Genomic DNA, 13,527 nt, shown 5'->3' on the forward strand with positions numbered 1-13,527 from the left:
CATGTGTCTGCTCAAACGGTCAGAAACAGACTCCATGAGGGTGGTATGAGGGCCCGACGTCCACAGGTGGGGGTTGTGCTTACAGCCCAACACCGTGCAGGACGTTTGGCATTTGCCAGAGAACACCAAGATTGGCAAATTCGCCACTGGCGCCCTGTGCTCTTCACAGATGAAAGCAGGTTCACACTGAGCACGTGACAGACGTGACAGAGTCTGGAGACGCCGTGGTGAATGTTCTGCTGCCTGCAACATCCTCCAGCATGACCGGTTTGGCGGTGGGTCAGTCATGGTGTGGGGTGGCATTTCTTTGGGGGGCCGCACAGCCCTCCATGTGCTCGCCAGAGGTAGCCTGACTGCCATTAGGTACCGAGATGAGATCCTCAGACCCCTTGTGAGACCATATGCTGGTGCGGTTGGCCCTGGGTTCCTCCTAATGCAAGACAATGCTAGACCTCATCTGGCTGGAGTGTGTCAGCAGTTCCTGCAAAAGGAAGGCATTGATGCTATGGACTGGCCCGCCCGTTCCCCAGACCTGAATCCAATTGAGCACATATGGGACATCATGTCTCGCTCCATCCACCAACGCCACGTTGCACCACAGACTGTCCAGCAGTTGGCGGATGCTTTAGTCCAGGTCTGGGAGGAGATCCCTCAGGAGACCATCCGCCACCTCATCAGGAGCATGCCCAGGCGTTGTAGGGAGGTCATACAGGCACGTGGAGGCCACACACACTACTGAGCCTCATTTTGACTTGTTTTAAGGACATTACATCAAAGTTGGATCAGCCTGTAGTGTGGTTTTCCACTTTAATTTTGAGTGTGACTCCAAATCCAGACATCCATGGGTTGATAAATTGGATTTCCATTGATTATTTTTGTGTGATTTTGTTGTCAGCACATTCAACTATGTAAAGAAAAAAGTATTTAATAAGATTATTTATTTCATTCAGATCTAGGATGTGTTGTTTAAGTGTTCCCTTTATTTTTTTGAGCAGTGTATATATATATTCCTTAAATCAGTCATCCTGTGGCTCTACGAAACAATAGGCCTGGGACATTTTACAACTTTGGAGTGTAATATTAAAGAAACTACACATCATTTTTGCCTCTTGGTGTGTTCTTGAGCCAAAAGGACTCCCCTAATATTGTAGTGACTCCAATTGGAGCCCCTGAAATGACTCTAATCAACTGTATGCAAGGATATCCTTTGTGTTGTCTTGCCAACACCCTCGTCACACTTTTGGGTAGCAAAAGTCTTTACAGGTCTGTAGTTCTGATATCTGATTGGAGGTTAACTTTACAGTAATGCTATTGGTAAACATCTCAGATTTGGAATCCAATCAACTCAAATGTTATAGAGTCTTATATTAATTTTCTCTTTTTTGTTCCTAACCTGCACTGGTGAGATACCTACACTCTCTATCTCTCTCCCTCTCTGAGCTATTGGCCATGGCACAAGCCATGGTTTCTTTGACTCTCTCTCTCTCTCCCTCTCTGGTCATGCTTAGAATAATGTTTTTTAATGCCTTGTATCTTAAGCTTTGTGCCTTTGATATAGACAATCCTCATGACCATTCCTTGATCTTAGTCAGCTAAACACATAATACTTGATTGCACATGGTTAACTATAGCCTCTGGCATATTGCTGTATTATCTTTATGGAGAAATATAATTCATTTAATGGGCTAATTGTTTAGTCTTCTTACAAGTCGCATGTGAGGAGTATACAGTAACTTCAGATAGTCTTTCAGACCCCTTAACTTTTTCCACATTTTGTTACGTTACAGCCTTATTTTAAAAAGTACATAAGTATTAAGAATGACAGAGGCCACTGTGTTCTTGGGGACCTTCAATGCTGCAGACCTTTTTTGATACCCTTCCCCAGATTTGTGCCTCGACATAATACTGTTTCATAGCTCTGCGGACAATTCCTTCAACCTCATGGCTTGGTCCTCATGGCGGGACCTTATATAGACAGGTGTGTGCCTTTCCAAATCATGTCCATTTTAGTCATTTAGCAGACGCTCTTATCCAGAGCGACTTACAGTAGTGAATGCATACATTTCATACATTTTTTTTCTCCGTACTGGTTCCCCGTGGGAATCGAACCCACAACCCTGGCGTTGCAAACACCATGCTCTACCAACTGAGCCACACGGGATCATATAAATCAATTGAATATACCACAGGTGGACTCAAATCAAGGATGATCAATGGAAACAGGATGCACTGGAGCTCAATTTCAAGTCTCATAGCAAATGGTCTGATTATTTATGTAAATGATATATTCTGTTATTTTTTTTTTTATACATTTGCAAAAATGTATAAAAACCTGTTGTCGCTTTGTCATTATGGGGTATTGTGTGTAGATTGGATTTGTTTTATTTAATACATCTAGAATAAGGCTGTAGCGTAACAAAATGTGGAAAAAGTCAAGGGGGTCTGAATACTTTCCGAAGGCACTGTATAATATGCATACATATCAAATATTACTTCACTACAATATTGTCCAGCATATTACCCAATTACCTTGTTTGCCTAAAACTAATGACTTGTAGTAGAGTAGTTTCATGATAGGAAATGGATTAATATTACATTATATTCATGAATCAACATTCAAGACATTTTACGTGAACATTTAGCAATTAAACTTCCATAGTGTATATTCATCAAATTCAGTGGGTGTGTCAGATCAAAGACATTCAATAGTCAGACTCCTGTTTAAACTACAGGAGCAATAAAATGCCAAAGAGACTGAGGTTTGGTATCATTATTTTTTATTGTTCAGTTATATTTTTCATCCTGCTGTTTATTTGCAATGTTTTTCTATTATATTATGCATATGACGGTGTTTCAATAAAGGTGCAAACATTAGCAAACACATAGAAAGACCATTTACCGTAAATATGGCATTAATCGCACCCTTCAGTTTTACCCTACATGGTCAGGTTGAGATCGACAAAGGGCCTACCTCCTTGATGAGATATCCCAACACACCGGTACACATTTAGTCAGGGCTCTTTTTGCCCCCATACCATTCATTGCCTGTATGCCATGGACCTGACCTCATATCAATGACCCAACTCTCCAACACAACTAGTCCTAGTGCTGGTGTCATTTTCCCCAATGGAAGACTTCTCTGAGGAGTGATTGGATAATTTCTCTCCCTTGTGGAGTAGCACACCAATTAAATGCAAAATCACCAATTTACACAAAGAAAATTCAGGGGGGAACCCGCTTTCAGGCCGGGCCTCCTTCAGCACAGCAGCCAATCAGAGACTTCTTAGACCTCATGATTCCTTGATAGGCTAATTTAAACATATCTAAAAATTCTCCTCCAGTGTTGGTTGACCCGAGTCATGATGAGTTTAACTGTGATAAGTAAAGAGATAATAAGACAATAGGATATAGGGCAGTGCGTATAGATATTCCCAGCAGTGGATCCAGAGTCTACAATGAATCAGGGCAGTGTATAACAGATTCCCAGTAGTGCAACTTATCACACAGGAATGCTGAGGTTTATACAATGACACATTGTATGATTTGGATGGTCGAGAAAGCAGTCTGTGCTTTTAGCAGAACTCACAAAAATCTAGATTGCTATAATAAGTGGAGGTCCCACTGAAATATGAAGGACTTCCTGGATGATGTCTGAAGGTATACCTGGGTGTGGAACTCAGGTTATGATGACAGCAGTAAGTATCATGACATCAGGGTTTGACCTTTGACCGCTCTCGTTAGCCCTAGCTGTCCCCTCATTCAGGATCCTTCAAGTGTGTCCATCACATCTCTCACATTCAAATCATTGTCTGGATCTTTTGATCAAACGCTTTTTAGTGTAGCAAACTATTTTTAAAAAGGAGCACACCAATAACAATACTTCCTTTTCAGAATTTCATACAATGTTTCTTGGCGTAAAAAACATCTGTGTACCCCTTCACTACTGTACAATGTGCAGTATCAGAACTCTACATGTCCGTCTTACAGAAAATTCTGGACAGCGTGACTGCACCCCAGACATCTTGACCACGGCATGTGACTGCTCTGTGAGTGCAGGAGAACAGTGGCTGCACTATCAGCTCAAGTGGCTAACAATAATACTAAACTGTACCATGTGACCAGCCTAATGTTGGAAAGGTAGCTAACTCCATCAAGCCCAACAGATGACTGGTACTGTGAAGTACAGTGACCCCCCCTACCCCAGTGATACCCCTTGCCCGTCCCCTTCCCCATGAGAGCATCATAGCAAATCAGAGAGCAGGATTCGTGATACACGCCTATTCCCCTCTGACGGCAGTGTCTGCAGAAGAGACCCTCGAACCTCCCCGTGCCAAACCCCTGCCTTTACCCCATCCATGACCCCCCTTCCCCAACCCAAAAGGAAAACTATAGTAATGATAGGAGGGAGAGGGGAAAGAGTCTTAGGCCTAGATTCAATCAGATCAAGCGTTAACCGGCGATAGCCGACACCCGCATAGCTAATGTTTTGGCGGTCTCTGAGGTGTAACTGCATTGGAGCTGTCAAATCTGTGAGCAGCTGCTCTTGATCATTGTCACGAAGCCACACCCAAGTTTAGAACGAGAAAGTGTAGGCTATATAGATATAATGACGCTCAAATTTAAAACAAAATGATGAGGATCAGCCTAATCGAGGTGTAAATTACATCTCACATTCCAGTGTTCGAACGTTTCTCTTAAACGGCAATGTCTGTTTTAGGTATAATGCCAGGAGCCTCTTGTCGATTTGACAGCTCTAACGCAGTTCCACCTCCGACACCGCCAAAACAACTGCTATGAGGATGTCGACTAAAGCTGATCTTTTTGAATGAAGCCCTAAATCAATTACAATACAATGCTTATTCATGATTCTAACAACACAAAGTAGTAAGTGAAAGTGCTGTTGCATTCAAAAAATCAACGTGTGTGAACTACCATGGTTTAAAGCTTATTTTAGAGCTTGACTTTGAAACATTGACATTGTCATGATGAGGAGGACGAACTCCCTGGTGCCACACTCATATCAGGCTTTTGCATAAAATGTCAATTCAATGTCCTGATTTAAAAATATTTTCTCCCTTTTTTTCTAAAATATTTCACAGGCAAGAATTTCATAATTGTATTTATTTTCTTCTATTTTTGTTGTTGTTGTTTGTTGTCGTTGTTTATCGTCGTTGTTGTTGTCGTTGAACAAGGTGTAAGAAATACGTGGGGCGATGTGCAGGCTATGAGCCACCATCCTGCTCTGTGGAGTTCTGCCCCACCATTTTTTCTCCTCCGTTCAGGAGAGCGGGAGCCTCAGTTCCTGAGTTTTTTCGTGAGCGTCCCTTCTCCTCGATGTCATGCAGCGATGGCTCTTTGTACATGCAAACTGAAGAAAGGGCGGGGGAGGGGGGCAAGTGAGAAAAAAAGAGAGAGATGGAGGTAGAGAGTGAAGAGGAGTGAGAGAGAGATGGAATATTTATACAGTAAAGAGATATAGGAGAGAGCAGGAGGGGAGAGAAGGGAGGGGAGAGAGACAAGACAAGAGAGAGAGAAAGAGAGAGAGCAGGGGAGATAAAGGAGGTAAGCGAGAGAGACAAAAAACAGAGGAGATGAATTGAGAGATTAAGCATTAGTTTAGAGTTAGTTTAGTTCAAACACACACAACATTAGAACCTATTTGTCCTCCAGCAGGGTTGGGGTCAATTTGAATTGAAGTCAGTCAACTCAAAAAATAAACTGAAATTCCAATTCGATAATTTAATTTAAAAAAAACTATTTTCAATGATTTGTCAATAAACTGAAAATAAGAACCTATTTATTTAAAACATTTAAAATTCAGATCACTTCCTGAATTGCATGAATTGACCCTAAACCTGCCTCCCAGTACCGAGGAAGTAATTTAGCTTCTCAAACTTGAATGGATTATCTGGGTACCTGTGTCTGAGGACTCAAATCTATCAAAGGCACATTGAGGTCTTCTCAAACAAACAGAATTCTTGTAATCTGGCAATCTGACATTACTCCAAACAGAATATGTCGTTATAATGTCCCATGACAATTTTGGCCTGCTGGGTCATTTATAAACAGATACAAACATAGCTATGGCTTGAAAAGTGTGTTATGACTCCTATTAAATGCACTTTAAATAAACCTTGACTTGACTTATGGCAGGTGTTGCATTTGAATCCAGCCCTGAGTGTGGCTGGCTGGCAGCCAGACGGTGTTTCGGTCTCACCTTCGATGGGTCTGGGCACAAAGTGTGAGGAAGGCTTGGTCTTCTTCACCCGGTTGCCCTTCATAACAACGCCGTCCTTGTTGAGGCCCAGGTACCAGGCCCTGCCAGACTCGTGCTGCCGGAACAGCGTCGACGAGTAGATGACATAGTAGTTCTCAAACACAGACTCCTTGAATTTCGCCTCTACTGTGAACAAGTCCTGAGGAACAAAGAGACAACGCTTGAGATCAGGTAGTACAGTGTTCAAAGATCTAGCCCACCGGTTTAAAATTTGTCGAACATCAATGGAATTCTTAGTTGAAAAGGCAAAAAGTTGTCAACGAACACTAATTTTAACCAATCAGTGACAGGATTTCAAGGTTTTGTTTATTTCAAGTAGAATTCGAGTTTTTTGACAAGTAAAATGAATATTAACCAAAACTGGACATTCATTTTAAGTTGCAGTGCATTCGGAAAGTATTCAGACCCCTTGTTCTTTTCCACATTTTGTTTCGTTACATCCTTGTTCTAAAATTGATTAAATAAACGTGTTTCCTCATCAATCTACACACAGTACCCCATAATGGCAAAGTGAAAACAGGTTTTTATTAATTTTAGAAAATGTATTAAAAATTATATCAAAAATACCTTATTTACATAAGTATTCAGACCATTTGTTATAAGACTCGAAATTGAGCTCAGGTACATCCTGTTTCCATTGATCATCCTTGAGATGTTTCTACAACTTGATTGGAGTCCACCTGTGGTAAATTCAATTGATTGGACATGATTTGGAAGGGCACACACCTGTCTATATAAGGTCCCACAGTTGACAGTGCATGTCAGAGCAAAAACCATGACATGAGGTCGAAGGAATTGTCCGTAGAGCTCCGAGCCAGGATTGTGTTGAGACAGAGATCTGGGGAAGGGGACCAAAAAATGTCTGTAGCATTGAAGGTCCCCAAGAACACAGTGACCTCCGTCATTCTTAAATGGAAGGAGTTCGGTACCACCAAGACTCTTCCTAGAGCTGGCCGTCCGGCCAAACTGAGCAATCGGGGTAGAAGGGCCTTGGTCGGGGAGGTGACTAAGAACTTGATGGTCACTCTGACAGAGCTCCAGAGTTCCTTTGTGGAAATGCGAGAACCTTCCAGAATGACAACCATCTCTGCAGCATTCCACCAATCAAGCCTTCATGGTAGAGTGGCCAGATGGAAGCCACTCCTCAGTAAAAAGGCAAATGACAGCCCGCTTGGTACTTGCAAAAAGGCACCTAAAGGACTCTCAGACTATGAGATACAAGATTCTCTGGTCTGATGAAATCAAGATTGAACTATTTGGCCTGAAAGCCAAGCGTCACGTCTGGAGGAAACCTGGTACCATCCCTACGGTGAAGGATGGTGGTGGCAGCATCATGCTGTGGGGATGTTTTTCAGCGGGAGACTAGTCAGGATCGAGGGAAAGATGAATGGAGCAAAGTACAGAGAGATCGTTGATGAAAACCTGCTCCAGAACGCTCAGGACTTCAGACTGGGGCGAAGGTTCACCTTCCAACGAGACAACAACACTAAGCACACAGTCAAGACAACGCAGGAGTGGCTTCGGGGACAAGTCTCTGAATGTCCTTGAGTGGCCCAGCCAGAGCCCGGACTAGAACCCGATCAAACATTTCTAGAGAGACCTGAAAATAGCTGTGCAGCGACGCTCCCCATCCAACCTGACAGAGCTTGAGAGGATCTGCAGAGAAGAATTGGAGAAACTCCCCAAATACAGGTGTGCCAAGCTTGCAGCGTCATACCCAAGAAGACTCGAGGCTGTAATCGCTCCCAAAGGTGCTTCAACAAAGTACTGAGTAAAGGGTCTGAATACTTATGTAAATGTGATATTTCCGTTTTTTTCTGTAATACACTTGCAAAATGTAAAAAAAAAAAAACGTTTTTGCTTTGTCATTATGGGGTATTGTGTGTAGATGAATGAGGGAAAAAAATTATTTGATTAATTTTAAAATAAGAAAAAGGGATCTGAATACTTTCCTAATGCACTGTATGTCAGGTTTTTGCCTGAAGGGGGGTTACCAGTGGAGGCTGTTGATGTAAGAAATTAGGAGGATGGGCTATGGGTGTTTGCTATGATTACATTACATTACATCCAGACATCACAATGAGCACATCCTCCCCACATCCCCATCCACTGGGTATTAAGGGTTGGTTATGTATAAAATCCAATACAATGGTGAAATTTTTGCAGAATAGTTTCAAGACGACCTCTAGAAGATCCTACACTCTTAGAAAAAAAGGTGCTATCTGGAACCTAAAAGGGTACGTCGGCTGTCCCCATTTGAAGAAACCCTCTTTGGTTCCAGGTAGAACCCTTTTGGGTTCCATGTAGGACCCTTTTCAGAAAAGGTTCTACATGGAACCCAAAATAGTTCAACCTGGACCCAAAAAGGGTTATCCTATTGGGACAGCCAAATAACCCTTTTGGAACGATTGTTTTCTAAGAGTGTACGTCTTACTACATAGAGTAACATTTGGTCTAGATTTTTCCTTTTTTTCAGGCCTTGGAATTGGATGAAACTGCCATTGTGTCATAGTACCCTCGAGCTGTGCACAGGTGGACAGGGTGGAGAATGTGATTAATCAGAGCACAAAACACCTCAAGTAGTGTGTACACACACACACACACACACACACACACACACACACACACACACACACACACACACACACACACACACACACACACACACACACACACACACACACACACACACACACACACACCTGACACATGCTGTAGATATGGACGAAAAGACAGAGACAGCCCTGTTTAATGTTTCCTGAAATTCAATTTGACAACATTATCTCTACCATCACCCCTCCATTATTTCAGCAGATGGTAATGTTTCCTAGAGCTCCAAGGGATGTTTTTGTGAGGAAGACAGCATGGAGGACAGTGGGAGAAGAGAGGGAGGGAGAGCAGTGGGAAATTGAGGGATGGAAAAGAAAAAGTAGAGAATATAGTAGAAGGCTACATGCAACGAAATAGACAGTGAACTTTAGTCAAGGGTCATGGCTTTTTATATCACCATCTGACCACCCAACCCAGATCATCTTACTATCCGGCGTATCTTACTTCCAGCGCCAACAAAGATGGCTGCCTCGCTTCGTGTTCCTAGGAAACTATGCAGTATTTTGCTTTTTTATGTGTTATTTCTTACATTGTTACCCCAGGTAATCTTAGGTTTTACTACATATAGTCGGGAGGAACTATTGGATATAAGAGCAACGTCAATTCACCAACATTACGACCAGAAATACGACTTTCCCGAAGCGCATCCACTGTTTGGCCCACCACAATGGATCGGATCCCAGCCGGCGAGCCAAAACAACGGTGCCGCAGAAGAAGGGGCAGGCGGAGCGGTCTTCTGGTCAGGCTCCGTAGACGAGCACATCGCGCACCGCTCCCGAGCATACTACTCGCCAATGTCCAGTCTCTTGACAACAAGGTAGACGAAATCCGAGCAAGGGTAGCATTCCAGAGAGACATCCGAGACTGTAACGTTCTTCGTTTCACGGAAACATGGCTCACTAGAGACACGCTATCCGAGTCGGTACAGCCACCTGGTTTCTTCACGCATCGCGCTGACAGAAACAAGCATCTCTCTGGTAAGAAGAAGGGTGGGGGTGTATGCCTTATGATTAATGAGATGTGATCATAACAACATACAGGAACTCAAGTCATTTCGTTCACCTGACTTAGAATTCCTCATTATCAAATGCCGACCGCATTATCTACCAAGCTGTCCAAATAACCCTCTTCGATTATAAGCAGACACATCGACGGCCCTGAATGAACTTCATTGGACTCTATGTAAACTGGGAACCACATATCCTGAGGCTGCATTTATTGTAGCCAAGGATTTTAACAAGGCTAATCTGAAAACAAGGCTCCCCAAATTCTATCAGCATATCGGTTGTGCTACCAGGGCGGGCCAAACCCTAGACCACTGTTATTCTAACTTCCGCGACGCATATAAGGCCCTCCCCCGCCCTCCCTTTGGAAAAGCTGACCACGACTCCATTTTGTTGCTCCCAGCCTATAGACAGAAGCTAAAACAGGAAGCTTCCGCCCTCAGGTCTGTTCAACGCTGGTCCGACCAATCGGATTCCACGCTTCAAGATTGCTTCGATCACGTGGACTGGGATATGTTCCGCAATGCTGCGAACAACAACATTGACGAATACGCTGACTCGGTGTGCGAGTTCATTAACAAGTGCATCGGTGATGTCGTACCAACAGCGTCTATTAAAACATTCCCCAACCAGAAACCGTGGATTGATGGCAGCATTCTCGCAAAACTGAACGCGCGAACCACTGCTTTTAATCAGGGCAAAGTGACCGGAAACATGACCGAATACAAACAGTGTAGCTATTCCCTCCGCAAGGCAATCAAACAAGCTAAGCGTCAGTACAGAGACAAAGTGGAGTCGCAATTCAACGGCTCAGACACGACAGGTATGTGGCAGAGTCTACAGTCAATCATGGACTACAAAAGAAAAATCAGCCCCATCGCGGATCACAATGCCTTGCTCCCAGACAGACTAAACAAGTTTTTTGCTCGCTTTGAGGACAATACAGTGCCACTAACACGGCTCGCTACCAAAACCTGCGGGCTCTCCTTCACTGCAGCCAATGTGAGTAAAACATTTAAACGTGTTAACCCTCGCAAGGCTGCAGGCCCAGACGGCATCCCCGGCCGCGTCCTCAGAGCATGCGCAGACCAGCTGGCTGGTGTGTTTACAGACATATTCAATCAATCCTTATCCCAGTCTGCTGTCCCCACATGCTTCAAGAGGGCCACCATTGTTCCTGTTCCCAAGAAATCTAAGGTAACTAAGCTAAATGACTACCGCCCTGTAGCACTCACTTCCGTCATTATGAAGTGCTTTGAGAGACTAGTCAAGGACCATATCACCTCCACCCTACCTGACACCCTAGACCCACTCCAATTTGCTTACCGACCCAATAGGTCCACAGACAATGCAATCGCCATCACACTGCACACTGCCCTAACCCATCTGGACAAGAGGAATACCTATGTAAGAATGCTGTTCATCGATTACAGCTCAGCATTTAACACCATAGTACCCTCCACACTCGTCATTAAGCTCAAGACCCTGGGTCTCGACCCCGCCCTGTGCAACTGGGTCCTGGACTTCCTGACGGCTGCCCCCAGGTGGTGAGGGTAGGTAACAACATCTCCACCCCGCTGATCCTCAACACTGGGTCCCCACAAGGGTGCGTTCTCAGCCCTCTTCTGTACTCCCTGTTCACCTACAACTGCGTGGCCATGCACGCATCCAACTCAATCATCAAGTTTGCAGACGACACTACAGTGGTAGGCTTGATTACCAACAACGACGAGACGGCCTACAGGGAGGTGAGGGCCCTCGGAGTGTGGTGTCAGGAAAATAACCTCGCACTCAATGTCAACAAAACAAAAAAGATGATCGAGGGACCAGTACGGAGAAAAAAATTATGAAATGTATGCAAGTCGCTCTGGATAAGAGCGTCTGCTAAATTACTAAAATGTAAAATGTAAATGATCGTGGACTTCAGGAAACAGCAGAGGGAGCAGCCCCCTATCTACATTAACGGGACAGTAGTGGAGAGGGTGGAGAGTTTTAAGTTCCTCGGCGTACACATCACAGACAAACTGAAATGGTCCACCCACACAGACAGCGTGGTGAAGAAGGCACAGCGGCACCTCTTCAACCTCAGGAGGCTGAAGAAATTCGGCTTGTCACCAAAAACACTCACAAACTTTTACAGACACACAATCGAGAGCATCCTGTCGGGCTGTATCACCGCCTGGTACGGCAGCTGCTCCGCCCATAACCGGAAGGCTCTCCAGAGGGTAGTGAGGTCTGCACAACACATCACCGGTTGCAAACTACCTGCCCTCCAGGACACCTACACCACCCGATGTCACAGGAAGGCCAAAAAGATCATCAAGGACAGCAACCACCTGAGCCACTGCCTGTTCACCCCGCTAACATCCAGAAGGCGAGGTCAGTACAGGTGCATCAAAGCTGGAACCGAGAGACTGAAAAACAGCTTCTATCTCAAGGCCATCAGACTGTTAAACAGCCATCACTAACATTGAGTGGCTGCTGCCAACATACTGACTCAACTCAAGCCACTTTAATAATGGGAAAATTGATGTAATCTACTTATCACTTGCCACTTTATATTATTTAAATTAGATAATGTTTACATAACCTACATTATTCATCTCATTTGTATATACTGTATGCCATACCATCTACTGCATCTTGCCATCTTGATGTAATTAGATGTATCACTAGCCACTTTAAACAATGCCACTGTATATAATGTTGTCATAACCTACATTATTCATCTCATATGTATATACTGTACTCTATACCATCTACTGCATCTTGCCATCCTGATGTAATGTATCACTAGCCACCATAAACAATGCCACTTTATATAATGTTTTCATAACCTACATTACTCATCTCATATGTATATACTGTACTCCATACCATCTATTACATCTTGCCTATGCCGTTCGGCCATCACTCATTTATATATTTTTATGTACCTATTCGTCTTCATTCCTTTACACTTGTGTGTACAAGGTAGTTGTTGTGGAATTGGTAGATTACTTGTTAGATATTACTGCATGGTCGGAACTAGAAGCACAAGCATCTCGCTACACTTGCATTAACACCTGCGAACCATGTGTATGTGACAAATAAATTTGATTTGATCACTCTATTCAGATATAAATTCACATTAATTAATAAAAACGTACATTGTCTACAGTGGCGGTCGGTAACGTTTAAGATGAGGGATTTTTTTTAGGAGCATGGCCTTATTTCTATTACAGCATATTGGAGGTTGCTACAATTTACCCTACGAATGAAAGTTTACAACCTAGGTGCAAAGGGCGAGAGAAAATATTGAGTAATCAAGGTGACAGACAGTGACACATTCAATACCACCTGACACACTCTTGCCTGCATCAAGCTGATCTATGGTGTAATAATTAGTCCAACAGTTGCAAACAAGAGTTTCTATTGGACAAATTCAGGTATGTTTATCCCTGTTTCGTTACGTTTGCTTCCGTTTAAGAAAAGTTTTTCAACAGAATTGGCGGAATGAATACATCCCTGATCACCGCAAACACAGTTCACTTTCATAGCAGTCACATACAAACACCATGATCATTTGTTCATTGTATAATTTGTTCTTGCACCTACAGACTCTCCTCCTCTCACCTTTTCAGTACACAATACAAC

General features: G+C 43.5%; 1 protein-coding gene across 6 annotated transcripts in view; it reads right to left on the minus strand.

Moving 5' to 3' along the window:
* Nucleotides 1–2,760: 2,760 nt before the first annotated feature.
* LOC115162847 (fibroblast growth factor 12) overlaps nucleotides 2,761–13,527 on the minus strand; it is a 135,904-nt gene continuing 125,137 nt past the window's right edge. For all 6 annotated transcript variants that reach the window (XM_029714274.1, XM_029714273.1, XM_029714271.1 and 3 more), the window contains 2 exons: nucleotides 6,218–6,416; nucleotides 2,761–5,368 (listed from right to left, as the gene is read on the minus strand). In XM_029714274.1, the coding sequence (XP_029570134.1) occupies nucleotides 5,223–5,368; nucleotides 6,218–6,416 (345 nt within the window). In that variant the 3' untranslated portion in view covers nucleotides 2,761–5,222. The remainder of the gene's footprint in view (nucleotides 5,369–6,217; nucleotides 6,417–13,527) is intronic.

Source organism: Salmo trutta, chromosome 26 (genome assembly GCF_901001165.1).
Source record: "Salmo trutta chromosome 26, fSalTru1.1, whole genome shotgun sequence".
NCBI lineage: Eukaryota > Metazoa > Chordata > Actinopteri > Salmoniformes > Salmonidae > Salmo > Salmo trutta.